Raw genomic sequence first — 27,498 nt, 5'->3', positions numbered from 1 at the left:
CTGTAGCCCCAGCTGTCCTGGAACTCACTATGTAGACCAGGCTGGCCTTCGGAGATCTGCCTGCCTCTGCCTCCCAAGTGCTGGGACTACAGGCGTGCACCACCACGCCTGGCTAATGAGTCACATTTTTAATGACTTTCTGTGACAACTGATTTCTCAGTGACAGCTGACTTCTCAATGACTGACAACCGATGACATCTCTGACCAATTGCTCAGTGGCAGCATTGTCCAGAAGGCTGGTGACATCTTCAAGGCTAACGCCTGAAAATTCCAGCCTGAAATTCTGTGCTTGGAAATACCTTTCTAAAACCAAGCAAGGGAAGGGGTTGTTTTTCAGTAAGCGAAAGCTGAGCCAATTTATCGTGGCCAACAATCAGAGATACAAGACGCCGTGCAGAAGAGTGGTTCTGCACAAAGACTTGGTATTATCCGAAGGCAGACGTCTGAAAGGTGTCTCACAAGGCCTCCAAAGAAGCATAACTACTGTTAACCGTTTCACCCAAACTTAGGACAGTAGGAAGAGCACAGAGGGACAGATGACACAAGTAGGAAAGTAGCAAAGTGCAAAGCTAACCCTGTCACACCAGCCTTTCCATTAAATACTAAAGTGCCCAGTGACAACCGTCAGGAGGAATGAAAAAGTAAAATAAAACAGCTAAGTATATGCTGAGCGAAAGGATGAGGAGGGGAGGGGAATGTAATTATGTCAAAAATTTAAACAACCCTAGCTATAAAACTTGTGAAGCAGGACAGACTATGTGCTTGGCTCCAGGACCAATCTCAGTAAGTTCCAAAGCTGTTGGGTCAGGCAGAGGATGTCCCCTCAGCTTCATGAAGCTGGTTATGAATCCTTCCCATATTTATGGACAGGACTGAGCTGTATGACCCACACGCAGCAGGGAATGCAAGCTGTCTGCTGAAAAAGGACAGCAGGAGGCTTAGGATGGTGAACAGAGCCTATGGTGCTGAGAGCTGCCTGGGTGCTGGCTCACTCCTAAGCTACAAAGAGTTGCTTCCTGTCAGAAGGAATGGATGGGACCTGCCTCCCCAGGAGGAAGCCCAGGTCACAGGGGCTTCGGGTGACCTCCGGTGGGTTTGCCTCCTCAGTGAAGAAACAGTAACCCTGGAATTAACACTGCTCTGGTCCCGGCAAACTGCTCAGAAAGCGTGACCTGAAAGAGCTCCGAGGCCCCTCACAGCTGGGGGCACAGCTCCAGACATTGACGGGAAAGCAGCATTGCCCATATGCACCAGGGTGGAGCTACTGCGTCCTGTCCAATCAGAAATCAGGATTCAAGTAAGGAAACTATAACCTGTAACCAACTGAACCAGGCCCAGAACCAACTCAGACGGTAGAAGTAGTGTGTGTCATGACAGTCAGCCGCATTCCACAGCTCAGAGAGTAAGCTGCACAACTGGGTTTGCTTAGAAGACACATGGTCGAGGTCCTAAAAGACCCAACCTAAATCCTAGAGATTAGAAACTACAGTGAGTCTGATTCAAAACGTGCTTCTTGGCATTGAAGGCGGATTACTGTCTCCAAAGAAAAAGCAAATTAGGAATGAATTGAGGAAAAATAAAAAAAATAAAATGGAGAACCAATAGTACCCTATCTGTGAACTTGAGGCCACTGAACATATGTGCCAGCAGGTTCTCAGAGGAGGGTGGGACGCTAAGAAGTCGTCTTCCCAATCTGATGTAAACTTTAAACTGTCATACCCAAGTTGCCTAATGATAAGAAGAACTGTGTTGGAACCGTGAAGTCACGTGAAAAACAATGGCCGGGGACCACTTCCTGCCACGTTGACTGAACATGGCTCATATTCACAAATGCACAATCCATAATTTTAACGTGTATTTTAGGAAAGCTTAGGCAGAAACCTTTGTGATCTTGGGAGTGGTAAAAATGTCTTAAGGACAACACTAAAAGCAGATTCCAAAACCAGAAACAAAACCTGAAAAACGACATAACTAGTAATTCTGCTTTCCAAGACCCCAAGAGAATGAGAAGGCAATCCAAGATTGGAGTTAATATTTGCAAAGCGCCACTCTGGCCGAGAACTGCTACCCTGGCAGGAGTCAGCTCCGTGGTGAGTGCCATCCTAGCACCATAAATAAATGAATAAACAGACAAGCTTTATCACATCAAGATGTGATAAAAGGCTTTTCAAATTCAACCACAGCAGTAAAAATCCAAATATGATGAAGGCTTAAAGATACCTGACGAGCACATGAAGAGTTGCCCAAACATCTTGGTCATTAGAGAAATGAAATTTACACCATAATGAACGCACCAGAATGTCTGGGTTAGAAAGATGAACGATGCCATGTGTGCTGAGGATGCAGGATGAGGGAGAGTCCCACAACTGTAGAAATGCCAGTGGCAGGATGACTTTGCAAAACATTAACAGTTTTTAAAAATCACTTCCATGTCTACCAGATAGATGACCAGTTGTTCTAACAGAGCTCACTCAAGAGAAGTGACAGCATGTATCTACACAAAGGCATGTGTGCGGATGCAGGCTCTGTCCTGGGGGCTGTTGTGATGGACAGTTGTCTGTAGCCATGGAGAAGTCTCACTGCACCTATACAGTGGAACACCCTAGGTATGGATGCAAGGATCATCTCAATGTGCTGAGTGACAAGACAGACAAGACAGTATTTGCTATAAAACTCCACTTGTATAAAAGTCTGAGAGAACGAGTTGATCTGTGATCATGGTGAGTGAACCAGTAGTTTCCTGGGTGGGGCGGGATAAAGAGGCCAGGAAGGGGAGAAACCCTGGAGAGCCAGGAGTTTGCGCCTCTCAACTGTGGTGGTGTCTCCATGGCCTCAGGAGCAACTTAACCAAATTGTACCCTCCAAATACTGTGTCAGTTACGTTCCAAGAAAGCTATTTTTAAAGAGGACACGGGCAACAGAGACAGTTCAGCTGATAAAGAGCACGCCTTATAGGCCTGAGGCCCCTAGTTTAACCCGTGTAAAAGGAAAAAAAGCCAGTCATGGTAACATATTAGGTCATGCTGGCCTAATAGGCAAATTCCGAGCCAATGAGCAATCCTGTCTCACAGTAGAAGGTTGAAGACTCCTGAGGACTGACACCCGGAGTTGACCTCTGGCCTCTGCACTGACCCACACACCCCCATACACATAGCCATGCACCTGCTCCCCACCCACACACCTCCACATACCCTCCCTCCTGCACACACATGGACTAACTATGGGGAAATCACTTTTGTCCCCGGGATGATGGCATTGTAAATATATACACTATATTTTGATGCTACTCAAAGCAAACCCCCATCTCCCTCCCTCACACCACCCCAGCACTTCCCTGTCCCATATTCACGCCTTCTTTTCTTAAATAATCAACTAAGTCCAATTAGTGCTACCCACATACGTACGGTTGTAGGGCCATCCACTGGCCACATGTGCATGGTTGTAGGGCCATCCACTGGGGCATGGCAACCTACCGGCAGCCGTACACCCTAAGAATAATGACTCCTCCTCCCCCAACAGCCATCCATGGTCAATAGCTTCTAAGCTGGGGTCGTCTCACGACTCCCTCTCCTCCGTGCTGAATTCTGGCTTGATCTTGGGCAGGTCTGCAGATGGCCACAACCAGGTCATGTCAGAAGGCAGCACTTCACCGCAACCCCCAATCCTTTACTCTTACATTCTTTCCACCCATTCTTCTGTGATGCTCCCTGAGCCTTGCGGGGGAGAGTTGGTATAAATGGCCCATTTAAGGTTGAGCTGTCAACTGTTTTGGGGGCCCCTGTAGCCTCTCTGACCAATAGCTCATAGAGCTGCTTCGTGCCTGGCACTAAGATGTTCATTTAATGACCCATGTCTTCTGGGGGATGCATTACCCACGCCTGCAGAGCAGCTCCATTCAAACTCTGGTTTTCTAATTACATTTTTAATTAGCTTACAGAGCAGTGGGTTTCCATGGGTCTTATCTTTTTGAAGTTTGCTTTTGGCTACTCTAGCTCCTTTGTACTCCCAGTACATTTTACAAGTAACTGATGAATTTCTTAAAAACAAAAAAAAGCATGTTAGAATTTTGACTGGACTGAGTTGAATTTATCAGTTGGAGGAGAATTTACAACTTATTAGTGTTGATCTTTCTCATGAACACACCATGTATCTTTCCACTTGAGGCTTTTGAATGTTTCTCTCAGCAGTAGGCACTAGGTTTGGGTTTTATAAGATTTATTATTTGTATTTTATGTGCCTGAGTGTTTGCTTGCATGTATATAAGTGTACCATGTGCATGCAGTGCCTGTGGAGGCCAGAAGAGGATGACAGGTCCCCTAGAACTGGAGTTACTGGCGTTTTATTTTATAATTGCTGTTAGAATATGGAATGTAACTGATTTTTATCATACCCTGTGACATTGATAAATTCCCTTATTCTGAAAGTTAGTTTGTGGCGTGTTCAAGATTTTCTACATAATTCACCATGAAACCGTACCAGAAAAACCTTGTTGCCAACTTCATGGTTTTGTTTACCATTTCTGCTCTGGAGCCATCCAGTAGTCAATGCCCAAAAGTCAGACCCATGGCCTGATCAGCTGCCCTCAGCCCAGGCCTGCATCAGCCTCTTGAGAATCCTACGACCACAATTCTGCAGCCTACTTGAATACCTCCCCACTCCAAGAATGACTTTCTAGTGTGTACAAGCATATGATATAAGCTGTTTTTATTTCACACACACACACACACACACACACACACACACACACAAAATGGTCACACCAGGCATGGTGGCACATGCCTTTAATGCCAGCACTTGGGAGGCAGAAACAGGCAGATCTCTGTGAGTTTGAGGCCAGTCTGGTCTACATAGAGAGTTCTAGGCCAGCTGGGGCTACAGGGAGACCCTGTCTCAAAGCAGAAATGGTCATAAAAATCTCCTATGAAGCAGGCTATGCATTAAAGGAATGGCCTCAAAGCAGCGGGAGGCTGCTGACTCGTGTCTTTTGGAACTTCTCAAACCCAGAACTGTGTTCTGCTCAGTGATGGCTAGTACCTTTTTTTTCCTTTTTTCCTTTTTTTTTGTTGTTGTTGTTGATTGTTTTTTTGACAGGGTCTCCCTCATCACAGACTGCCTGGAAGTCACAATGTGAACCAGGGTGGCCTTGATCTCACAGAGATCTGCCTGCCTCTGCCTCCCTAGGTCTGGAGTTAAAGACACACGACATCATGCCTGGCATCCAGTGCCCTTTTACACCAAACTTCATGGGTTTGTGGGTCGGAGCACAGTGCCCAGTGGGCTGTTTGGCTGATAGTGACTTGGAGCTCCCTGAGTTTTGACTACATCTCAGCAGCACACTTACAAGGAGAAAAGTGTTTCTAGAAGATATTTTTTCCAAATTCCAAGCATGTGTACCCTGAGTCACCCACAACAGGCATCTGAGATCTCTCAAGTACCACTGGTTGTGCCAGATGAGTGCCTCTCACAGCAAGGCAGCACTAGCTGCCCAGGCAGCATGGTAGAAATTCACGTCCTGTCATGTATCTGCTGCGTCTACATCTCAGAGGTGAGGCCCAGCTAACCACCTGTGCTTCTTGTGAAAGCCAAAGTGTATCCAGGAGAGCGTGCTGAAGCTTGAGAGCCTCACTAGGTCACATGGTCTTTGGGACAACAGCTTTCAGCCTAGAACCCATCCTGCTGTGGTCTGTTCAAAACTGAATAGCAAAGGGAAACCATGGTGAATGGTTGGTCGGCATGGCCACCAATGCTCTCTGCTGTCTCAGAAATCCACAGATGTTCCTGGGGACACACTTCCTCCTGAGCCACAGGACCACCAGGTGCAGGGGATTATCTTTTCTTTCAAGGAACATGTCAGCCGATCCCAAACCAAGCAGCACACAGAAACCACCAAGAGGCAACTGTTGGTCTTTCCTTTCCAGCTATTGATGTACAAATCTTACCACAGTCAAGTAGTTACCGTCTTAATCAGAGCAGCTATGATGACCTACAGCAAATCCTTCATAAGAGAGGGCTCGTTGGTGTTTTTCATAAAAGAAGGGCAAGCGGAGGTTTATTACACCCTCACCTGAGAGTCTAGCCACTCCGGCCTGTGCCCTCCCTCCCCATCTGTATGTGACCCTGTGCCATTATATAGGAGACTGGAGGCTTAACTGAAGGGAGAGACCCCATCTCTGTTGCTTTCAGGAGGCTGTCACCCAGATTGGGGTGGGATTTTTCAAGGATGCAGCTGTCTGGGGGGGTCACTCATGCTCTTGAAAGTACCCTTTCACCCATGGCTCTATAAGTGACCCCAGTAAACTCATTGGTTCACCAAGCTGGACTTGGGTGGAGTCATTTCTTTGATCTACTGTCAGGACCCTGACAAGGTCATGGCTGAGGAAAACTGCTCATCTAGTGACACCCAGGAAGCAGAAAGAATGCCTGCACTGCACGGGCTCTGTGTTTCTTCCTTTATCCCCTCCCGTGGGATGCTGCCACCCACCTTTGGGAAGATTTCCCCCTATTAGTTAATCCCTTCTGTAAATACCCTCACAGGCAAAGACACACAGTACTGATCTCCCAGGCACTCCTCAGTCCACTCAAGCTGACAATCCATTACACAGGCTAGAATCTGTGTTTATGTATCACGGCTTTGGCTTTTTCTCGGGCATCCCACAGCCACAACCTTGTGGCAGCACATGATTGGCAAGCCCCCTGCCAAACACAGAGAATATACACGTTGCCTTCTGAATGTCAGAAGTGAAGCAAGCTCCCAGACAGGATGCAAGCAATGCCCGCAGAGGCTGTAAGCGCACTCAGTAGCCACAGGCTCTCGGTGGCCTCTGTGGCTGTGACTGGTCCCCAGGGAATGAGAGCCCAACCGACCAAGGACAGCAGAAAGCAGACGATGCTCTGTCACCCACCTGTTTCCATCCAGTACTCTGAGTCAACAGCTACAGAAGAGCTAAAGTGAGCTCCACATTCAGGCCAAAGTGGTGACATGCAAAGGTCAGCCATTCGATCAGGTTTAATCAGCTCAGCGCCCACCACACTGCATCTGACTGCACAAGCCCAGAAAGTGTTCCCGTGGCTGAGGGTGGAGACAGAGACACACTTAGCTCTCTGCCGTGTGTGGTGGGACTGCAGGTCCGGTCCCCATAGGTCTTTTCTCTGGGAATATGTAAAGTCCTTGGGTCCTAGTCGCATGATCAGGAGCCAGCTGTGGCAGCAATGAAGGGCTCCTGGATATAGGATGTTGAGCCCATGCAAGTGACATGTGATTACTCCATGTCACTCTGAGCTACACACTACTGACCTGGTGTATTTTGTCCGCAAGCCACCTGCCAGTACAAGATGTCCCCTTGCGCTGTGGTATTCCTTCCCTCACACCTCGGGTGTTATAGGCCATGATTTTGCATTCTCTGGGCTTGTAATTCCTTCCTCGTGGATTTATCTCTGTGTTTTACCCGCTGTCTGAGCCTGGGTCCTGCCTTACGTCCCTGTTTAAATGGCCTCCTTGTTATTTCAAGGGTCTCTTCCTTACTCTGCCACCTGTTCCCCTGACTGCTTCATTTGGGCCCACAGTGATCTCCTTTACCATTCTTGACACCAGAATATACTGAATGGGTGCAAGGAGGTGGCCCTCGGTGCATTTCAGTTTAGAGGTGGCACATTGCCACCTCCTGAAGTCCCTGTCATCAACCCAAGTGTCAAGGACTAAAACTCCCCCTGCCTGTCCCCATCTATGTATTGAGGTCATATCCCCTCATGAGATGCAATTAGGAGGAAGGTCTAAGGAGGGGATTAGGTCTCAAGTGTTCCACTTTAGAAATGTGACTGTGCCCTGGGAAGACCCTAGAGAACCTTCTATGTACCACTTGGGAGCAGCTCTCCCCAAACACCTGTCACTCTGGGGATCTGAGATTTACTAGGCTCTAGAGGAATAAATGTTTGCTGACAGAGCCTATCTATCCCTGTGGTGCTTCCTTGCAGCAGCTCCAGTGAACCAAGAGAGTCCATGGCCTTCTCACCTCCTTCTAATCAGCCTGGAAGAGAAGCTTCCTGTCTGGCACTAGCCCCAAGGTTAGGGGGCTAAGGGGAGGCAATGAGGCCACAGGACCTGTTCAAAGGGGCTAATGGAGAGTCAGACCAGGCCGGTGTGAGGGGTGCAGAGACACTGCTAGAAGCATGGGGCCTGTGGGAGAGAGGTGCCTTCCAACAATGCTCTGTGCACACCTCTCTTCAGTTACCCTCGGAAAGCAGAAATCAGGAAAGGGTGGAGGGAGGGAGGGTGCGGGGAGGGAGGGAGGGTACAGCGAAGGGTGCAGGGAGTTCAGGGACTGAGATGTCACTTACCCTCACACTTGGATGTCCTGGACCTTCCTAAATGACTCAGTGTCACACACATGTAGGCAGAACCCCAATTCTGAGTCCTTTGGGTCCTGGAACAGGATGTTGACCACACCAGCTTAGCCTCCAGGTGGGAGCTGGATTCGTGTTAAAACTGCCCAAGGGTTTTCAAGACCCAGGTTACGTACAGCGCGGGGGTAAAGGGGGTGGGGGTAACGACATGCACATGGGACCACGAGACCTGGACTCCAAGGTCGCAAATGTCGCCAACTGAAGAGGGTGGGGACTTGCAAACTGGCCAGGTCAGGGTACCAGAGCCCCCAGCGCAGGGCTGGGTGCAGGCTGGGAACCAGGGCCGCAGGGGTGGAGCCGGTCCCGCTGGGTTTCCCAGCAGAGCCAGAGCTGGCGCACCTCGTCCGCTGGGTGCGCGGGATCGCAGAAGGGGCGGCCGCCACGATAGGGGGGGTTCTGTCCCCTCTGAGGGAGAATGAGGAGACTGGGGGGGTCGGGTGAGCCTGGCTAACTCCCCGAGGCTCCTCCCGCGCCCGCTTCTCGGCTCCCTGGGATTTGCTCCTTCCGGGCACCGCTGGAATCAGTTTGCCCGGGACCCCTCAGACAGGCACGGCCAGGACAGTCCCGAGGGGCGCGGCTAGGGCAAAAGGGAGGCTTCGGACTGCTCCCACCTGGAAGCCGGACGCCCGTCCGGTTCGCGACGCATCCAGCCTTGGAGGTGCCGCGCTCCCAGGCGGCCGAGGCTCCCGGAGGCGCAGGACCCGAACCCAGCGCCCCGCCTGCCCGGGCGCAGCGGCCTCCGGCTCCTCGCGGCCATCCCAGCCCCCGAGCGAAGCCGGGGTGCGGCCCAGCCCTCCCCGCCCACCCGGGGCGGAACGGAGGCGGAGCCTGCACCGGCTGGAGCCCCCGACGACGGTGGGCGGGGCGAGGCAGACCCCGCCGCGGGATAAGAGAGCCGGCAGCGCCGCGAAGCCGGACTGGAGCGTTCCCGGACCTCGGCGCCGAAGCCCTGCACCGAGCCAAGGCCCCTCCGGAGGCAGGTGAGGACCGGGGTGTCCGCGCACCCCGGCGGTGACATCTCCATCCCCTGACCCACCCTGACCCTGGACAGCGCGGTGACGGGGCGAGGGGCAGGAACCGTCAGGGTTCCGCATCCCTGGGACGGATCTGTCTCCGAAAGCCGCCAGCAGCCAGGGCTTTGCGGCTCCGCGGTGGAGTGCAAACCCCTAAATAAAGCCTTCGGGGCTGAGAGGCGTGTGCTCGCGCCTGTCCTCGGAGCACAGCTACCCAGGCTCAAGACCTTGTCCACGGGGGGGGGGCTGCGCTTCCCAGGGGACGTGGCTGTCTGTGGCTGCGGCTGGACCCTCGGTGTTGGACCTTTGAGTGGCCGGAACTTGAAGGAAGCGCACCCTTTGGGGGTGATTGCTCGACATGCCAAGCGCTGCATCTTCCACGGGTTTTCACCTGTGAGATGGGGCTGAGCCCAGGTTAGGACGGGACCCTTGGCTTAAGGGTCACCTGATTCTTGGTCCTTCTGGAGAAGATGCTTTCTCTGCCCAAACCTCGTCTCAGAGCCCCCGTTGAATGCCATGGGCTTGTTCCAGGTGCTGAGGTCGGGTAAGCCAATGCCTTGGTGCCTGTGGTCTAGAAGAGGGCATGGAACAAAGGACCTGGGGTCCCGGGTCTGCTCCCACTCTTCTCCCAACCCTCCTACTGCTGTGCTCTCACTCCCCTCCCTGGCTGCTGAAACCCCTTTGGCCAGTTTTTGACAGATTAGGAGTAGCCATCTGGGTTTGTCACCAGGGTGACAAGGCCACAGAGAAGTTGTGCATAAAATAACTTCTGTAGGAGTTTTTGTCTGCTGATGCAGAGAAGTCACCCCATCAGAGCAGCCACGCAGCTGTTCTGCTCCCATCAGTTCTGTGTGTCTGTGTTCAATGGAAACTGGCCGTCACTGGGTGTTGAACGCTGCTGCCTCCCCTGCCCGGTGACCTAAGCTCTGCGGAAGCCTCAGAGATGCTTCTCTGGCAGCTGCTGATAGTAAAGCAGTGGTGCATCCCTCCCTGGGGGACATTCTGTAGCTCTCCATCCGCTCAGGGGCCATGAGAAGCCATGGGCAGAGTGGGCAGTGCATATTCTCCTTGGAGAAATTGGTGGCAGTTTGCTTTAAACTTTAAAGCTGTTACTGTGGCTGAGTTCCGTTATGTTCATTTTGCTTTGTATTGTATTACTAAGTATAGGGAAAACTATTCACCCTTACTAAGACAGGCTGTGGAATGGAGTGCTGTTGGAATGGTGTGAAATTGCTCCCTGGGAATGTGGAGCAGTGCAGGTAACACCTGGGATTGTTATTAGAAAGCAAATTAGGGATCACATAAGCCTGTGCTTGATGGCAGTGAGGGCTTTGGGGAAAAGGAATCCCAAGAGTGTTTGTCTCTGGCCGCCACAGCCAGTCTCCCATTCCTGAATGAGCTTCTCCCAATGCCCCCCAGCTCTCCTCCAACCTGGCTGTGGCATCTTGGGTACTGGGACAACCTAGGTTTCTGTGCCCAACCAGGCACCCTGCAGACCTGGCTACTGCATTGCTGGGTTATTTTTGTTTTTGCTTTTGTTTTGTTTTGTTTATGTTAGCTCAAGACCAAGAGGAAAAAGTGGAACTCCTGGGCTCCGGTCGGTCTGCCGATGAGTAAAAGCAAATGCTCCGTGGGACCCATGTCCTCCGTGGTGGCCCCAGCTAAAGAGCTCAACGCTATGGGCCCCAGGGAAGTGGAGCTCATACTGGTCAAGGAGCAGAACGGAGTGCAGCTCACAAACTCCACCCTCATCAACCCGCCACAGACACCCACAGAGGCCCAAGAGCGGGAGACCTGGAGCAAGAAAATCGACTTCCTGCTCTCAGTCATCGGCTTTGCGGTGGACCTGGCCAATGTCTGGAGGTTCCCCTACCTGTGCTATAAAAATGGTGGAGGTGAGTGCTGCCTGGGCTCCTGTGCCTTCTGGGGCTGGGACTATGGCAGGGGAGGCCAGGGAGGCAGAAGAGGCAGTGGGGGCCACTGAACAATGGGGTTGTGCTCTCAAGAAATGCTCACAGAGAGAGGGGCTGGAGAGATGGCTCAGCAGTTAAGAACACTGTTCTTGCAGGAGACCCGGGTTCGAATCCCAGCAACCACACGGCTGCTGACAACTGTCCGTAACTCCACTTTCAGGGGATCCGACAGCCTCTTCTGTCCCCCGTGGGTGCCGCACGACATGGGTGCACTCACCTACATGCAGGCAGTACACGCATACACATAAAATAAAAATAATAAAATATAAAACAAAGAAATGCTCACAGTAAGAGCTGGGGAGATAAGTAAGGTGCTTGCTGTGCATACGTGAAGACTGGTGTTCAATCTCCAGAACCAAAATAAAAAAGTAGGGCATGGTGGTGCACACCTGTAATCCTAGTTCTGGGGACTCAAACACACGTAGACCCCTGGGGCTTCATGGCCATCTGACTAGCTTACTCAGGGAGCACCAAGCCAATGGACAGGCCCTGTCTCAGTAAACAAGGTGGGTAGTTAGAATGACATCCAAAGACGGCCTCTGACCTCCATATCATGTACGCGCGCGCGCACACACACACACACACACACACACACACACACTCGATGGTGGGGCTGTTTCACCAGGATTAGTGCATTGCAGGCTTTCCCAGCTGGAGAGCTCAGAGAACATCTAAGAGCAGAGGCACAAGGAGCCTGGACAACAGAAGGGGAAGGGAGCGAGCGGAGGCACCAGGTTCCTGACTTCCCTTTTGACTGGAAAGAAAATTCTCAAAGACCAAAAGAATAGAATAGCGTCTTTAGTCAACTTCAGCGGCGCTTACAAAGTTCTGTGCAGTTTCAGGTTGAACTCGGAAGGGCAGAAAACACCCCTGAAATGCTCCTGTCTTCACTACCTCAACCCTCACTTTCTGTCTTTCTTTCTTCTATTTTTTAATGTAATACTGGGAATTGAAGCCAGCACCTTGTGCATGCTAGTAAGCACTCATCACTGAACCACGTCCCTAGTGTTCTCTCTCTCTCTCTCTCTCTCTCTCTCTCTCTCTCTCTCTCTCTAAATTTCGAATCAGGGTCTCACACTGCTTTCTAGGCTAGCCTTGAACTCAGTCTGTAGAGGAGGCCAGGCTTGAACTTATGATCTTCCTGCCTACACCTCTAGAATAGCTGGGATTATGGGCTTGTGCCTCCAGGCCTGGCTTCCCCACTTTCTGACCTCAGCCATAGCTGTACATCAGAGTCGGAAAAGGAGTCGACAATAGGGTTACCAGGAGAATTCGAGTTAAGGCCCAGAAGCCCTTCCGTTTCCATGGCCTTGTCTCCCTAACTGGCTGCAGGGGGTACAGAAATGCTTAGGGAAAGGTATCGTGCACACCCATGAACCAGCAGCCTCATTATACCCTCTTGAAGGTGATAGGTTCAAGACCTTAGCAGGTCCAGTAAGTTATCTAAAAACACAACTGAAGGGTCTCCCTGCCTCCCCAGCCCAATCATAAAAGAGTGTTAAGGCCTAGCTCTGCTTCACTCAAGGTCAGATTGGGGAGGAGCAAAAGGACTCAGGAGGCCCCTGATCTGTGTGGCTTAGGGGACGAGTTATAGGAGGACCAGGCCTATGCTCCAGCTCTGGGCTGCTCCTGGAAACAGAAACTTAGCTATGGCCCCTGGAGAGGCAAGCTTTACATGCCAGAACCCCAAGAAGGAGGAAGACCCCAGTTAGGTCACAGATCCCAGGAACACAACACTCCAGGGGCAAAGAGGATCAAGACAAGGTGAGGCAGGGCCTGAAGGAGGAACAGTGCTAGGAGGAAGGTTGAGAAGTGGCCACAAGGCCTTGACTGCCTTACTCTCGGGTTGAGCTCATGACATGGGGCAAGGGACAGCCAGCGGCTTTAGGTGGACATGCAGACCTTCACAGCCACCAGGACAGGAATGGAGGTAGAGTTCACCACGCCAGCCAGGACATCCTCTTGGGTGGTGGCTGTGTAGGAAACCTCCTGCTCTAGACAGGCAGCTGGGTGAAAAGGCTGTGCCCAAGCCTGGAACAGCAGATGTCAATAGTGAAGGTGATCGCCTTCTGTGGCCCCCAATCTTAAGCTGCTGTCCTGTGCACAGGTGCTTTCCTGGTGCCCTACCTGCTCTTCATGGTCATCGCTGGGATGCCACTCTTCTACATGGAGCTGGCCCTTGGGCAGTTCAACAGGGAAGGGGCCGCTGGTGTCTGGAAGATCTGCCCTATCCTGAAAGGTAACACACACAGGGACATGGCCTCCACAAGGCATGGTCATGGCTCTGGGGCTTTCAGAGTAAATTGACCACGTTGTATGCAGGTCCCGCTTCCCTAAGCCATGTGGGCATTTGTACATGTCATTTTTACCTGGGTCCTACCTTAAAGACTGTAATGACCAAGAATCTTCGCGAACATTCCCTTCTCCACAGGCCTTGAAACTAAGTGGTGGTATTTTGTTAGGGTGTTAAAATAATAAGATAAGACATCTACCTGTCTATCATTTGTCCTACATATCTGTGTCCCATCAATCTAGCACCTCTCTGTGCATCATCTACCAACCTCCTGTCTGTCTGTCATCTATGTGACCATCATTTTTCTACTATCTAACCCATTACCCACTCAGCTATCTATCGTCTGTCTACTTATCACCTATATGTATGTCCATCTGTACATATACCAATCATCCACGAATATCATTCATCTATCTAATTCATCTATCTATCATTCATCTATCAATCATGAATCTATTACTCGTCTTCCTGGTTCATTGAGCCCCAAGACTGCTGATACAAGGCTTCAGTGCTGTGAGGCAGATGCATCTCACACTGAGCCCAAGTGACCTGCCTGGTGGCTGACTCTCCTCAGATGTCACCTCCCTCATCCCCAGGAAAGTCCAGAGAGGGCACACTGTGCTCTCTGATGCTGATGAGGAGAAAAGTTCTAAGTACTTCCTCTGTGTCATGGAAGCAAAGCCTGGTTCTACCCCAGCCCTGTTTAACCATTGTCAGGCCACAGGACACATTTGCCTCCCAGCAGCTAGAGTTCCAGGAGGCTTCAGGGCTCTTCTTGGAAGAGACAAAGCGAGGTTTCCTTCAGATAGTTGCCACCTGCTAAGAAAATGACTCCTGAAAGACCAGCATGTGGGTTTTCTCAGAAGTATTTGAGCAGCAGTTGTGTGGGAGAAAGCAAAGCTCCGGTCCTCAGGCACTGTCAGTGCACCAGCGGTCAGCACCCAGGACCAGCGCCTGCTGCTTTGTGTAGGACAAGAGGGCTTCTCACGGCTGCTCAGGCTGTGTTCTGTATGGATATGTAGCCTGTATACAGTGGAGATGTGAAATGCAGGGGCTGGAAGGAAAAGACGGCAGGACACCAGCTCTTTCCGGCTTCAGCGTCTAGTGAGCAACAAGATGGTAGCAGGTTCTTCCGAGGCCAAAACGATTTTCTGGACCACACCAAAGTGGAATTATGCAAAGAGAGACCTCCCTACGGCCATCCCAGCCATGCACACCTTCGGAGTGAGACTGGGCTCCTGGGGACACATATTGACACTGGACATACCCCATTGGCTCTAAATAAAGGAGTTAGCTCTTAGAACTGTCTGAGACTGTCTGCCTCCATCCCTGGTTTCTGATGGAGGACTACTGTGGTTCCTAGGGACCCTGGGACTCTCAGAGATAGTTGTATCAAAGTGGAATTTCATTGTCCATTTACTGTACAAACTATTTAGTCAAGGTTGGAAGACTCAACCTAAGATGCAAAGAAATAACCCGTGTCCTCCTGGGCTCTGCCCAGTGTTGTCATCGTTACTGGGGAATGGATGCCATTTCTGAAGCTGTGTCCTGGGTCAGCTTCAGTTGAGCTTGGCATTCGGGTGGCAGCTAAGGGCTGAGTTGAAGACCCAGTCTGCCCATCCTTTTGTGGAGGACGTGTCCAGGACTGGTGGCCACATGCAGACAGTTTGCTGTGCTAGATTTTCCAGGCTTGTGCCCCTTTGACTGTGGAGTATGCCCTAAGTTTTCCAGAAGGCAACTGACCCTGTGCCTCAATCCCCACTGGGGCGGGGGGGGTTGCACAAGGACTGAAAAGACCAGCTGGAGACAAGAGGGGGCAGACTCAGCCTGGGATTGTGACTATCAGAGGGAAACTAGTTACCTCTCACCTGGACCTCACACCTCAGTTTTCCAGCAGTAGCCCAGCATTGAAAACACCTGCAGTCCCAGCAGGAAGGAGGCTGAGACAGGAGGATTGAAAATTCTAGGTTAACCTGATCAGCATAAAAGATTATCTCAAAAAAAAAATTCTTCATCAAAACCACCAAAGCAAATTTTTTATTTTGAAGTTTGTAAAATGTCAGTAAGCAATTTCTAAGAGCTTCGAGGTACTACACATGCTAACAACTTGGCTTGGGGTACAGAGGGGTCCAGCGGGCATATGGATACCTTTGTGTCACCAAAGACAAACCACATTGTTCACGTGTTGTGGAAACACCACAGCCATATTACATCAAGGTATTGGAGAGCAGAGCTCAGCCACCTTCCTAGGAAACCATTTTCCTCACCCAGCAGTTGGGGCAGCTGGGCAGAGAGAGAGGGGAATAGAGCCCTCCAGCAAGAAGTACCTCTGTACTCTTGTGTGTGCTCTCTGGCCCTGCGAGCCCATTTACCCTGGAAGCCACATCGGCTGGTGGCAGACTTCTCATTCCATCCTGAAGGATGGTATTCTCGTCAGTCTCTTGTAAAGATGGAAGACCCCCACCACAGACAAAAGAGGAGGGCCGTCATCAGCTTTCTTCAAACTCTGCACTGGCCTCTACCCTAGTGTTTGATCAAGCTGAGGACCTCAGATACAGAAGTTTCTTTCTTTTTGTTGGTCTTTCAGGGTCTCCCTGTAGTCCCAGCTGGCCTGGAATTTTCTATGTAGACCAGGCTGGCCTTGAACTCTCAGAGATCTGCCTGCCTCTGCCTCCCAAGTTTGGGGAGGATTAAAGACGTGCGCCACCATGCCTGGCAGATACAGAAGTTTCAAAACTGAAAAGTTTAGAATGGAGCATCCATCCATCATCTGCCACCTTCCAAGGAAAACCTTCCATCATGACATTTGGAAGAGCATGGATTCTGGCAGCATGGCTTCCCAACATGGCTGTCTGCATGAGTTCACTGAATCACAACTTCCTCCTAAGGAGCCTGGTGAATGGAACTGAAATGTAGAGTTGTTTGATCTTGAGCAATTCGACATAGGAGAAAGCTTTCCAGGGAAGCCGTTTGGACTTTGCCATCCCTGCTTCTGAGTACACTGAAGGCAGGTGACTGACTCTCCTAACGCTGGGCCTGACACCGACGCATTTTAGAACCTTCACTTCGCCTTCAAGGAGATAAAAGAACTTAGTGATACGTTGAGTGTGAAAATCGCTTCTCCAACACTGTCAAAAGTAACCTAAGCCAATCTGCAGAAGTCACCCTTAAGTCATACTCCTCCCCAAGCACCAGGCAGACCAGAAAAGACACAGAGCCCAACCAGATTTTAATGAAGTCAGTTAAGTTACAGACCAAAACAATTCTATCTGCAAGGCTTGGAAGGAAGCTTGTCTAGCAGCGCTCAAGGGGCACGGAGGAGCCCTCGACCCGTGCAGGGAGCCTTGAACTGTCTTACTATCTACCCACTGCTCAGGATAGCTTGCTCTGAGGACTGCTCACCCCTGAGTTCTCTGCTACAGTTCAAAGGACACACACAAAATGGCTAAATTTGTAATGCCAGGTTACAGGTTTTGTGGTCCTGGAAAAGAGCTCTCTGGAAGACTGTGTAGCCCAAGGTAACCCCAAGTAGTTAAGTATGGACCTATATTTCTGATGGAGGACTACTAAGAAGTCCTAGGTGGTCTCATATGCCCCGAGTGACCCTCAATGGTCCTGTTTTGCTCTCACTGACCTTTGGAACCTCTGGGTAGTCATGTATTGCCCTGGGAGACCCTGGATGGTCTTATATGCAAGGAGGGCTGGAAGGCCCTAGGTGTCTATGAATACCCCAGGTGACTCTGTTGATCTTGGATGGTCTTAGGAGAAGGGCAAGGATGGTTATCAGCAGCCCTGAGTGAGCTTGGGTGAATCTGGGTAGCCCTAACAGGCACAGACAAAGGCTACGGGTGGCCCATATGACTCCGGATGGCCCCGGATTTCTCTGGCTAATCGTGGACAGTCTTGTTTAGCATTTGATAGTTTTGACTGAATTTTGGTTGCTGTGGATGGCCATAAAGGGCCCCAGTTGTCTCTTGGGGATTTTTGGTGGGTATGGATGGTTCTGGGAGACACTGGGCATTCCTGAGTGGCCTTTTGGATGGCCTGGGCATTTTAAATGGTCCTTGATGGCCCTGGGTGTCTGGGGATGATTCAGTGATTTGGTACCAGCCTAGTAGCCATAGAAAACCATGGCTTGGCTGCCCTAGGTGATACAGGGTAGTCTTAGATGACCCTGGATGAATCTGAATGACCCTGGCCACCCCTGAGTAGCTGTGGTGCAATGACTATCCCTTTCTCACTCTGTGTGTCTTTGAGTGACCCTGGATCATCTAGTACATAAGTGGCTGTCCCTAGGGGACCCTGAATGTACCAGGGTGGTCAGTGACCTTGACTGGCCTTGCTGGCCCTCACTGTCCATCTGAAACATCTGATGTCTCTGGTAGATAGAGACGACTTTGGAAGGTGTCCGTTTCTCTGCATAGTTACAGCCTAAGGTCTGGCATCGGTCCTCCCTGTGCATGTCAAGGTGTTGTGGGGCACAAAGGATGTGAGGGCACCAGCTCAGGGTGAGTGAGGTGGGGGCATGCTGCTGACGGTGGCTCTGCTGTCACCCACAGGTGTGGGCTTCACCGTCATCCTCATCTCCTTCTACGTGGGCTTCTTCTACAACGTCATCATCGCGTGGGCACTGCACTACTTCTTCTCCTCTTTCACCATGGATCTCCCATGGATCCACTGCAACCACACCTGGAACAGCCCCAACTGCTCTGACGCCCACATAGGCAACTCCAGCGATGGCCTGGGTCTCAACGATACCTTTGGGACCACACCCGCGGCTGAGTACTTTGAGTAAGTAGGAGTTCAGCTCTTTCTGTCTGCTTTGAGAATGGGAAGAATGACAGGATTGGGACACTCAGAGCAGCCCCCAGGGCATTACCCCAGCAATTTGCTCTCAAAGGTACGCTAAACAGCCCCTTCCCTTGCTCAAAGCTGCTGAATCCTGCTCCTTTCTAGTCTTAAGAAATATGCTTCTGAGTCCCACAGTGATGGTCTCATAGATCCTTGACCAAGTTCTCATGATGGAGGCCTCAGGAGCAATAGACCCTGAACCATTGTCCACCTGCTCCATCCTGCTCCTGAAGTGGGGTGGGGGGAGACCATCCAGGGCCTCCCAGGGCAATGCATGACTACCCAGGGGTTCTAAGGGTCAATCACTGCAGTACTGCATGAAAGAAAAGGGAGCTCTGGCCTCTGACTACCAGGGCACAGGGCACCGAGTGGGCAAGCCTGGCCCACGTTCTGCCCAGCCCTTCCTGTCCTTCCCCTGCACCTTGGCTGGGGCCTCTCTGAGTATCACTGGGTGCCTGGCTTCACAGACAGGCTGCCTATAAGGTGCAACGGCTGTCTCTTTATCATGAAGTTTTCTCTTTTGCAAGCATGACTTTAGTTCCTTCCTGTGTATCTTTCTTTCATGCACAGTGCCCTCCATCCTTCTCCAACCCCAGTGCGTTCTTGTATCCAGCAGGCCTTCTGAGTTTCTGCTCCTTGCCAGGGTATCCCCTTCCAGGCCAGAAGGCCTGGCCTGCAGGTGGATGGTAGAAAGCCCTCTTCTGGAATGTGTTTTCCTGAGTCCTTCTGTCTCTTGTCAACTCCTGTGTCCCCTCCTGCATCACGAGGTGGCCTAACCTGACAGGGCTGTGACACCCACCTCATGGTTCCACCACTGACCCTTCTTGGAGTCCAGGTGTATGTGCACGTGTGTATGCATGTGTATGTGTGCTCGTGTGTGTGTGTACATGTGTATGTGTGTATGTAAATGATCTCCATGGGGAGCCACACTGTGAGGTGATGCCTTCCTCTGTGTGATTTTAAAGATGGTAACCACAGAGATGTAATTTTATAGATGGGCCAGGGGCCTGGCTCCTGTGTGGGGCTATGGAGCTGCCCTGCCTCTCATGGTGCTGGCTGGTCCACTCTCACCGAAGCAGAGACTTCTGAAATGTGGCATCTGTGACAGACATGAGCAAAGGGCATTTGCAGCAACCGTCACAGTCAGGATTTCCCACGGATGCTGATGTTCTTTGTGGGGACTGAACTCTCACTGGCCTTATGGATAGACCCTGATCATGACTACATATGTGAGTCCACTTACCACTCAGCAAAAGCTAGAGTTGGACTCATGCCTGTGATCCCAGTACTTAAAAGGCGGAGGCAGGAGGATTGCAAGTTCAAAGCCAGCCTGGACTACAGAGAGAGATCCTATCTCAAAAAGACACAAAACCTTAGCAGAAGGGGTTTTGACTAATAGAAATAAACACTTCAGGCTTTAACAGCAAGCAGGTCTGTTTACACAACTGTGTCCCACCATTAAAGTGTAGAAGGGGGTACTCAGAGGCGGCACTGAGACTCTGGGAAGGTAAACAGAAGCTCCACCGTGGCTATTTAGATAGGTGCTTTCGTATAACAAGCAAACAAGAAATGAAAGCTCTCAGACAATGCTTCTGCTATGTATGGAAGTAGATGTTAACACATTCCTAAGGCCTGTTCACGACTACTTAGAACTCTAAAGAGAGCAAGGCCCCGGCCTTACATGTACTTGCCGTGTGTCTCCACCCAGAGGGACCTGTGAAGGCATGAGGATTTGGGACCACATAGTGCCGGAGGACACGGGCTTCACGGTTGCAGTCTTCAGGAGTGACACATCTGTCTGTGGCACTGAGGGAAAGAAAGCTAAGAGCCAGACTCACACTTGAGCTAGAGTTAGTTTATCATTAAGAAAAAGTTGACTAAGTTTTTGAGCTCCTGTATCTTTTACAATTGTCAGGTAGACTGCAGAACATTTGGAAAGAGCAGAGATGTTGTGGGGCTGGAGGACTACCTGGCTTCTCCTTAGGAGATGTGGAGAGTATTGTTCATCCGAGCAATTTTCAAAGAAAATTAGAGGGAAAGTACACTTAGTGTAGGGGTTCGTGCTGAGGAATGCTGGAGGAAAGAATATATGTTATTGTTTAGCACTCAGGCTCTAGGGGGCTGGAGAGGTGGCTCAGCAGTTAAGAGCACTGACTGCTCTTGCAGAGGACCTGGGTCCAATTCCCAGCACTCATATAGCAGCAAACAACCATCCATAACTGCAGTTCCAGGGGATCTGACACCTTCCTCTGACCTCTGCAGGCATTGCACGACACAGTTGCACTTACATACATGCAGGCAATACACTCATACACATAAAATTAAATTAAATTAAAAAATAAAAAACTCAGCCAGGCGTGGTGGTACCCACCTTTAATCCCAGCACTTGGGAGGCAGAGGCAGACAGATCTTTGTGAGTTCAAGGCCAGCCTGGTCTACATAGTGAGTTCCAGGACAGCTAGGGCTACAGAGAGACACCGTCTCAAAAAGACAAAAATAAAATAAAAAAACTCAGGCTATAGAAGTCTGGGAATCTCAGTCTGGAAGGGAGGCCACAGAGCAGAGGTGTGAAGACCAAGCCAGCCAGGGCTGTGTCCTGCCCTGTGTCCATCTGTGGGTAGCAATCCCACCTCCTTCCTATACAGTGCATGATGCCACATGATGGATTTGATCACTAAGATGTTAGCAGGAATAGGTGTGAAGAGACAGCAAAATGCTCCTCAGCTGCACCATTGAAGAGTAACAGCCAGGCCTTGGTGGGACACCAAACACTGGTCACATCTCCCTGGGCTCCAACTCCACAGGGACAGCGTCTAGGATAAAGCATGCCCCCCAGTCACAGCAAACTCTACATGCAGAGCTGGATACTGTGCCTGCAGCCAGTCAGCCCCCATCTGCCAGGGCTATTGATGAAAAGGATAGCACAGACGGACGGGTCCCAGGTAGCCACCCCGTACAGCAGCTTCCCTCCTGGGCAGCAGTCAGCAGATATAAGTGATAGAAACTGCTTCTGGAGAGAGCTAGAAGGAAGTGCTCACTGTGGGAGCCTGGACTCTAGAGACTGCCACTTGGCTAACTCAGTTACTTCTCTATTCAGTGATTCTTAAGCCCATTTATCTCTCACTTCTTTTGAGGTGTGGCAGCCCAGGGCTAGGTATGGACTCTACCACAGTTACAACCCCAGTCATTCTTGATTCGTTCTATTTGTTTAGCATCAGCGCTCTACAGCTGCTGGCTGATCCTTCTGCATCCCCTTCCCAGTTTTGGGATGCAGGCATGAACTCTTTTTATAAATCCAAATGTTTCTGTCCTGTGGTTTGTGCTTGCTTCCCCACTCATTCTCTCTTACCGACATCCCTCCAGGGTCCATTCTTTTAAAAAAATATATGTATTTATTATTTTTATTTTATTTTTTATGTGTATGAGTATATTGCCTGCATGTATGTAAGTGCACCCAGGTCGTGCAAGGCCCACAGAGGTCAGAAGATGGTGTCAGATCCCCTGGAACTGGAATTACGGACCCTTGTTAGCCACCATGTGGGAGCTGAACCCAGGTCCTCTGCAAGAGCAGCCAGTGCTTTTAACCACCTAGACATCTCTCCAGCCCAGGGTCCATTCTTAATGGGCATGAATTTAAAAACTATTACAGGCTCCAAGCAGAGACACAAGTTCAGTGCTGTGACGCTCATGGTTGTGATAAGACATTGTATACACTTGAGATATGAAACTGAGGTCAAGAAAACTGGGCCTTAGCACCCCCAACAGGCCCATGAAACTCCAATCACTTAAGATCCCCCCGATTCCATAAACACTCAATACCACCTTCATCTACTTTCTAAAACAAATGATTAGAAAGTTAGAAATTTAAAGCTATAAATTTGCTTCTAACAGACTGCTGTGCTGCAGCTCACATTTTAGACACTTGTTTTTTATTTTAAATTATTTGGGTTTATAGCTATGTTTTTCATCAATTTCTTATTTAATTTTCATGACATGTTTATAAATTTTACTTATAAAATTAAATACGTTAATGCTTACTGAGGATGTTTTATGGCCCTACTATGTGTCTCTGTTGATGTATATTCTGTGTGCCTTCCCACCAGGCTTCAAGATACGTGCCCCTGGTCCCTCACTTGGGAGGTAGAAGGTTCACTTGTGCTCAGGAATTTAAGGCCAGCCTGGGCAGCGTAGAACATTACGAGAATGCCAACTGTTCATGCCTGTGTCATTCGGGTCAGAACTTCTTTGGTAATTTTCTGTCTACTTGTTAAATCAGTGACTGAGACATGGGCTTTGAAATCTCATTTATAATTGTGACTTTATCTGTTTCTCTTCATAATTCTATTAGTTATTGCTCCATCTGGGTTTGAAGCTTGGGTGTTTTATTACATTGTAGTGTGTGTGTGTGTGTGTGTGTGTGTGTGTGTGTGTGTGTGTGTGTGAACAGGCCATGATGTGCATGTGGAGGTCCGAGGACAACTTGTGGGAGCCCGTTCTCTCCTTGGTGGCAAGCACTGTTACTCTCTGAGCTGTCTCGCTGGCCCTGATGTTTGGGTGTTTTGAAATCCACATGTTTGTGAATATTAAGCCTCCACCGTGCCCCTTTCCCATCAGGGAATGTCCCCCTTGGCCATATTCCTCCTTGTGAAGTCCACTGTGTCTAGTATTAGCATATCTGTCCCCTTTATAATAAGTTGCAAGATAGAGCTGTTCCATCCTTTGGTCCTCCTTCTTAAAGCAGTTCATTCTTAACCTTGCATTATCTGCACTGTCAGATAATAAGCTGTAGCGCATCCATTTATAGTAGATATTAGTAACGGCGTTTGTTTTGACTTACCGTCGGCCCCTTGATGGTTTTGCCCACATCACACTCCTGTCAGAGCCCACCGGGCTCTCATCATCTGTCTTTGCTGTGATTGTCATGATTATTGGTGCAGGTCTTGTTTCCATGTGCTATAAATGGCACAACATATTGCTTTTGCTTTAAATAATTGCATGCTAAATAAATGTAAACCAGAGACTAAAGCCTTCTCTGCTGGCCTCGTCAGCATCCTGGTGCCTGGAAGTCTTCATGTAGAAGCTTCCATTTGGTTACATTTTCATCTGAAGGGTCTCCTAAGGGTTCCGACAGTGTAGACTTTCTGGCAAGGAATTCTTTCACCTGTGGGTTTTCTGAAAAGTATTTGGAGGAAGTTTATGTAGTAAGCTATACGTGACTATGATTTTCCATTCTGACCATTTTTAGCATGCAGTTCCGTGGCAAAGCACCTTTACACTGTGGCACAGCCGTCACTATCATCTTCTGTCCTTCTCCGACTGGAACTCAGCTCCAGTTAAACTCCATCTTCCCTCCAGCCCAGCCCCCACCTTTCTACTTTCTGTCTCTTTAAACCCAACACTTCTAGAGTCTTCCCGCAAGTGGAGCCATGGTGCTTCTTCTTAGCATCTGCTTAGTTGACTCCCTTGTGATGGAAGCCACACTTTGCTCTTGCATTCCTCTGTTGACACACTCTGTCGGCCTGCGTCTTCTGCCTGTTGTGACCAGTGCTGCTGTGAACTGGGGTACACAAATATGAGCTCATGCTGCTGTTTTCAATTCTCTCAAGTTTTTTCTCCTTCTTACGTATGTTAATTGTAAAAGGTATCGGGTTGGTCATGACATTGCCATGCACACCTATAATGCACTTTGGTCGTAGTCACCCCGATTACACACTCTTACCCCCCCCATACTGCCCTTCCATATCCCTCATAGAGTCCATTTTACTTTTCCGTCCCTTTACCCCCTAAATTCCACACATATATTCTGTCATATATGTTAAAGTCTATTGAGTCAAGCTTGTGTACCTGACTGTCTCTCAGTGTGAGTCCATCCACTGGGGCCCATGTAGTCTATCAGTGATCGACTGCCAATCGTTCCTTAGCTAAAGTTGGACCTCCTGCCCATTTCCCCAGTTCTATGCTGGGTTTTTACCTGATTGAGTCTGCATGGGTCTTGTACATACTGTCACCATTGCTGTAAATTCATATGAGCAAGTCTCAGAAGTGTGTAAGACTGTTTCCTTATGGTCACGCGCTACCCTTGGCTCTTACAGTCTTCCCACCGCCTCTTTGACAATGGTTCCTGAGCCCTGGGTGGGAGAGGTTTAATACAGGAGTCCTGTCCAGGGACACACGCTCTGCAGACTTTATCCTCTAAGAATTGGCCAGTTGTGGTCTTAGCTCTTTTGTCTAGTCTGAGTTCATCTTTTATATGTGGCTGTGGACTGGTTTTTCTCCTGGTTTGGGGGTCACGTTTCCTTTCTCCCTGTCATGTCTAGTCTTTTTTTTTTTTTCGGTCTTTTTGAGACAGGGTCTCCCTGTAGCCCCAGCTGTCCTGGAACTCACTATGTAGACCAGGCTGGCCTTGAACTCACAGAGATCTGCCTGCCTCTGCCTCCCGAGTGCTGGGATTAAAGGCATACGCCACCACACCAGCCTCTAATCTTTTTTCTTAAAGCTTCAAATATATTTGACAAATGACGTTTCTTGAGTTACAAAAATTACAGGCATAGTTGTATATTTGCTATGAGACTTAGGTTCAGAGCCTGTGCCCCCAACAAGCCACGTTTGGCCACTCATCCTTGATAAGCCAATTAAAGGACCCAAATTAATAGTGAAAAGCGGGAAAAAGATGTTTATTGAATGTGGCCATATTGGGAAGACAGACAAAAAGATCCAGTGACACCCCTACCTAGTCCATCTACGAGGACTAATGTCCTAACGTGAGGTTAAGGTATAAATAGAGGGTCAGAGTTATGGATACCTAAGCAGTCCCAGTAGAAGTGTGGTCCTGGCCCCCACTGACTCATCACTGAGTCCTCTGTAAAGTGACCTGCCAAGTTGTAAATCGAAGTTTCCCTCTGCCTGGTCCAGACTATAGGTTTCCTCTTCTCACAGCATGAGTCTGGGGGAATTCCAGTTTCCTGGGCCCCACTGCTTCAATAGTCCAGTAGCCAAATGTGAGGGACACAAATGTCTTTTAGCATAGCTTTGTCCCTGCCAGGCCAGCTACATGTCCTCACTTTCTGTTTTAATACCTCAGGGTGAGGTAGAATTTGTCTATGTCTGAAACAACTATTATAAACTAGTAACCAAGGCTAGAATACATCCTGCTGGTGTCAGGTGTCTATGCATAAGAACCATTTCTCTAAAACCTTTTGGGTTTTAGCTGCTTTGAAAGGGCTGTCATAAGCAATTCCATCTTGTGGGTTTGCAACCGGGTCTCACTGTGCAGCCTAAGGTAGCCTCAAACTTGTGATCCTCCTGCCTCAGGCTCCCAAGTGCCAGTATTACAGGCAAGTCCTACCATGACCAGTGTGATGTCAGTCTTCTTTAGTGGATGGTGGACTTGGTGAGTTTTACACTATGGTAGTGTTTAGCATTTATCTTCCTTCAGGAACACGGGGTCTGTTCTGGGAGGTCAGGTGGGTGAGCCTCACCTTCTGCAGCCTGTCTGAGCCTTGTGCTGATGATTCTTGAAGCTTCCCTTCAAGAATAGCTTATCCTCTGTGCTGCAGGTAGTAGCCCTGTGTGACCAGTAAGTCCTCTCTTCTGTCTGGAATAAGACCCTTGGTCCCAGGTTCCCTCAGACTGTACCCTGGTATTCAGCAAGGATTCTGTGGACTCCCATGCATGTTTGTGGAGAACTTTCCCACAACACCCTTCTTCCCAGGACTGTGTCCTGCAGAATGGAACCCCTCAGGATCCTGAGCGCCAGTCCACACCCTCTACCCATAAGACCCTGACCTGAGCTCCACACCCAATCCCACTCTGCCAGGGTACTGGCAAGTGGGCACTTCCAGCTTCACCCCATGTGTCCTTCCACACATTATCAGTCTTGGGTCACTACCAGCCCAGTGCCTGGTGCTCCTTCAGGCAAGATTAGAATCCAGGCTACCCAGCATGACCTCGCTTATCATAGCACATTCCTGAGGGAAAGACTGGAGTCTGGCCTCATGCCTCCATCACAGCACACTTCCTGCAGCACTGGAGTCTGGCCTCATGCCTCCACAGTAGCATGCGCCTGTGTGCAGGGATAGAGGCTGGAGGTGGACGTTTGGGTCCAGATCCCAGTCCTGCTACTTGTTGGCAGCATTTAGGGAGGATCATCTTCTCTACGCCTTGGCTCCTTTGTCTATAAAATGGGGAGAAAGGGTTGCTTGAGCAACCCAGGGAGATTGTGCACATGAGGTCTCCCGTGCAGATTCCTGTCTGGGCTAGACTTATGGCCAGGAACTCAGCTTGGAAGGGAACCCCCATCAGAACTGATGGTGGAGCCTTTCCTAGGGCTGGTGAGCAGGACAGGCCATTTTTGTCTGTTCCTCCACACTGTGTCATGCAGGTGACTTCTATTGCTTGCCACTTTACTGTATATGTAGATATGTATGTGGTGTGTATGTACATCTTCATGTGGGTGCATGCATGTGTATGCATGGGTATATGCACATGTGAGCACAGGCATATGGAGTCCAGAGAGCAACATCAGGTAACCCCCTCAGTCACTCTTCACCTTATCATTTATTTTTTTATTTTTTTATTTTTTATGTGTATGAGTGTTATGCCTGTATGTAGGTAAGTGCACCCATGTTGTACAATGCCTACAGAGGACAGGAGAGGCTGTCAGATCTCCTGGAACTGGAGTTACGGACAGTTGTTAGTTGACATGTGGGTGCTGGGATTCGAACCTGGGTCCTCTGCAAGAACAATCAATGTTCTTAACCGCTGAGCCATCTCTTGAGCCCTTCTATCCTATTGTCTTAAATTGAAGCAGATTATAGTTTGAGGAAATAAATGAAAAGTCACATTACAGATGAAATCAGATACAATATAGAATTTCTTTTTTTTTCTTTTTCTTTCTTTATTTATTTATTTTTGGTCTTTTTGAGACAGTGTCTCCCTGTAGCCCCAGCTGTCCTGGAACTCACCATGT

General features: G+C 49.6%; 1 protein-coding gene across 1 annotated transcript in view; it reads left to right on the top strand.

Annotated features, from left to right (window-relative positions):
• The first annotated feature begins 9,308 nt into the window (after positions 1-9,308).
• The window catches only part of Slc6a3 (solute carrier family 6 member 3), a 45,936-nt gene continuing 27,746 nt past the window's right edge, over positions 9,309-27,498 (top strand). The window contains exons 1-4 of the mRNA XM_008852513.2: positions 9,309-9,380; positions 10,972-11,308; positions 13,494-13,625; positions 18,239-18,470. Of these exons, the coding sequence (XP_008850735.1) occupies positions 11,023-11,308; positions 13,494-13,625; positions 18,239-18,470 (650 nt within the window). The 5' untranslated portion in view covers positions 9,309-9,380; positions 10,972-11,022. The remainder of the gene's footprint in view (positions 9,381-10,971; positions 11,309-13,493; positions 13,626-18,238; positions 18,471-27,498) is intronic.

Source organism: Nannospalax galili, unplaced genomic scaffold, assembly GCF_000622305.1.
Source record: "Nannospalax galili isolate Female #2095 unplaced genomic scaffold, S.galili_v1.0 scaffold1146, whole genome shotgun sequence".
Taxonomy (NCBI): Eukaryota; Metazoa; Chordata; class Mammalia; order Rodentia; family Spalacidae; genus Nannospalax; species Nannospalax galili.
The sequence above is the reverse complement of the archived record's forward strand: the minus strand, read 5'-3'. Positions and strand labels throughout refer to the sequence as shown.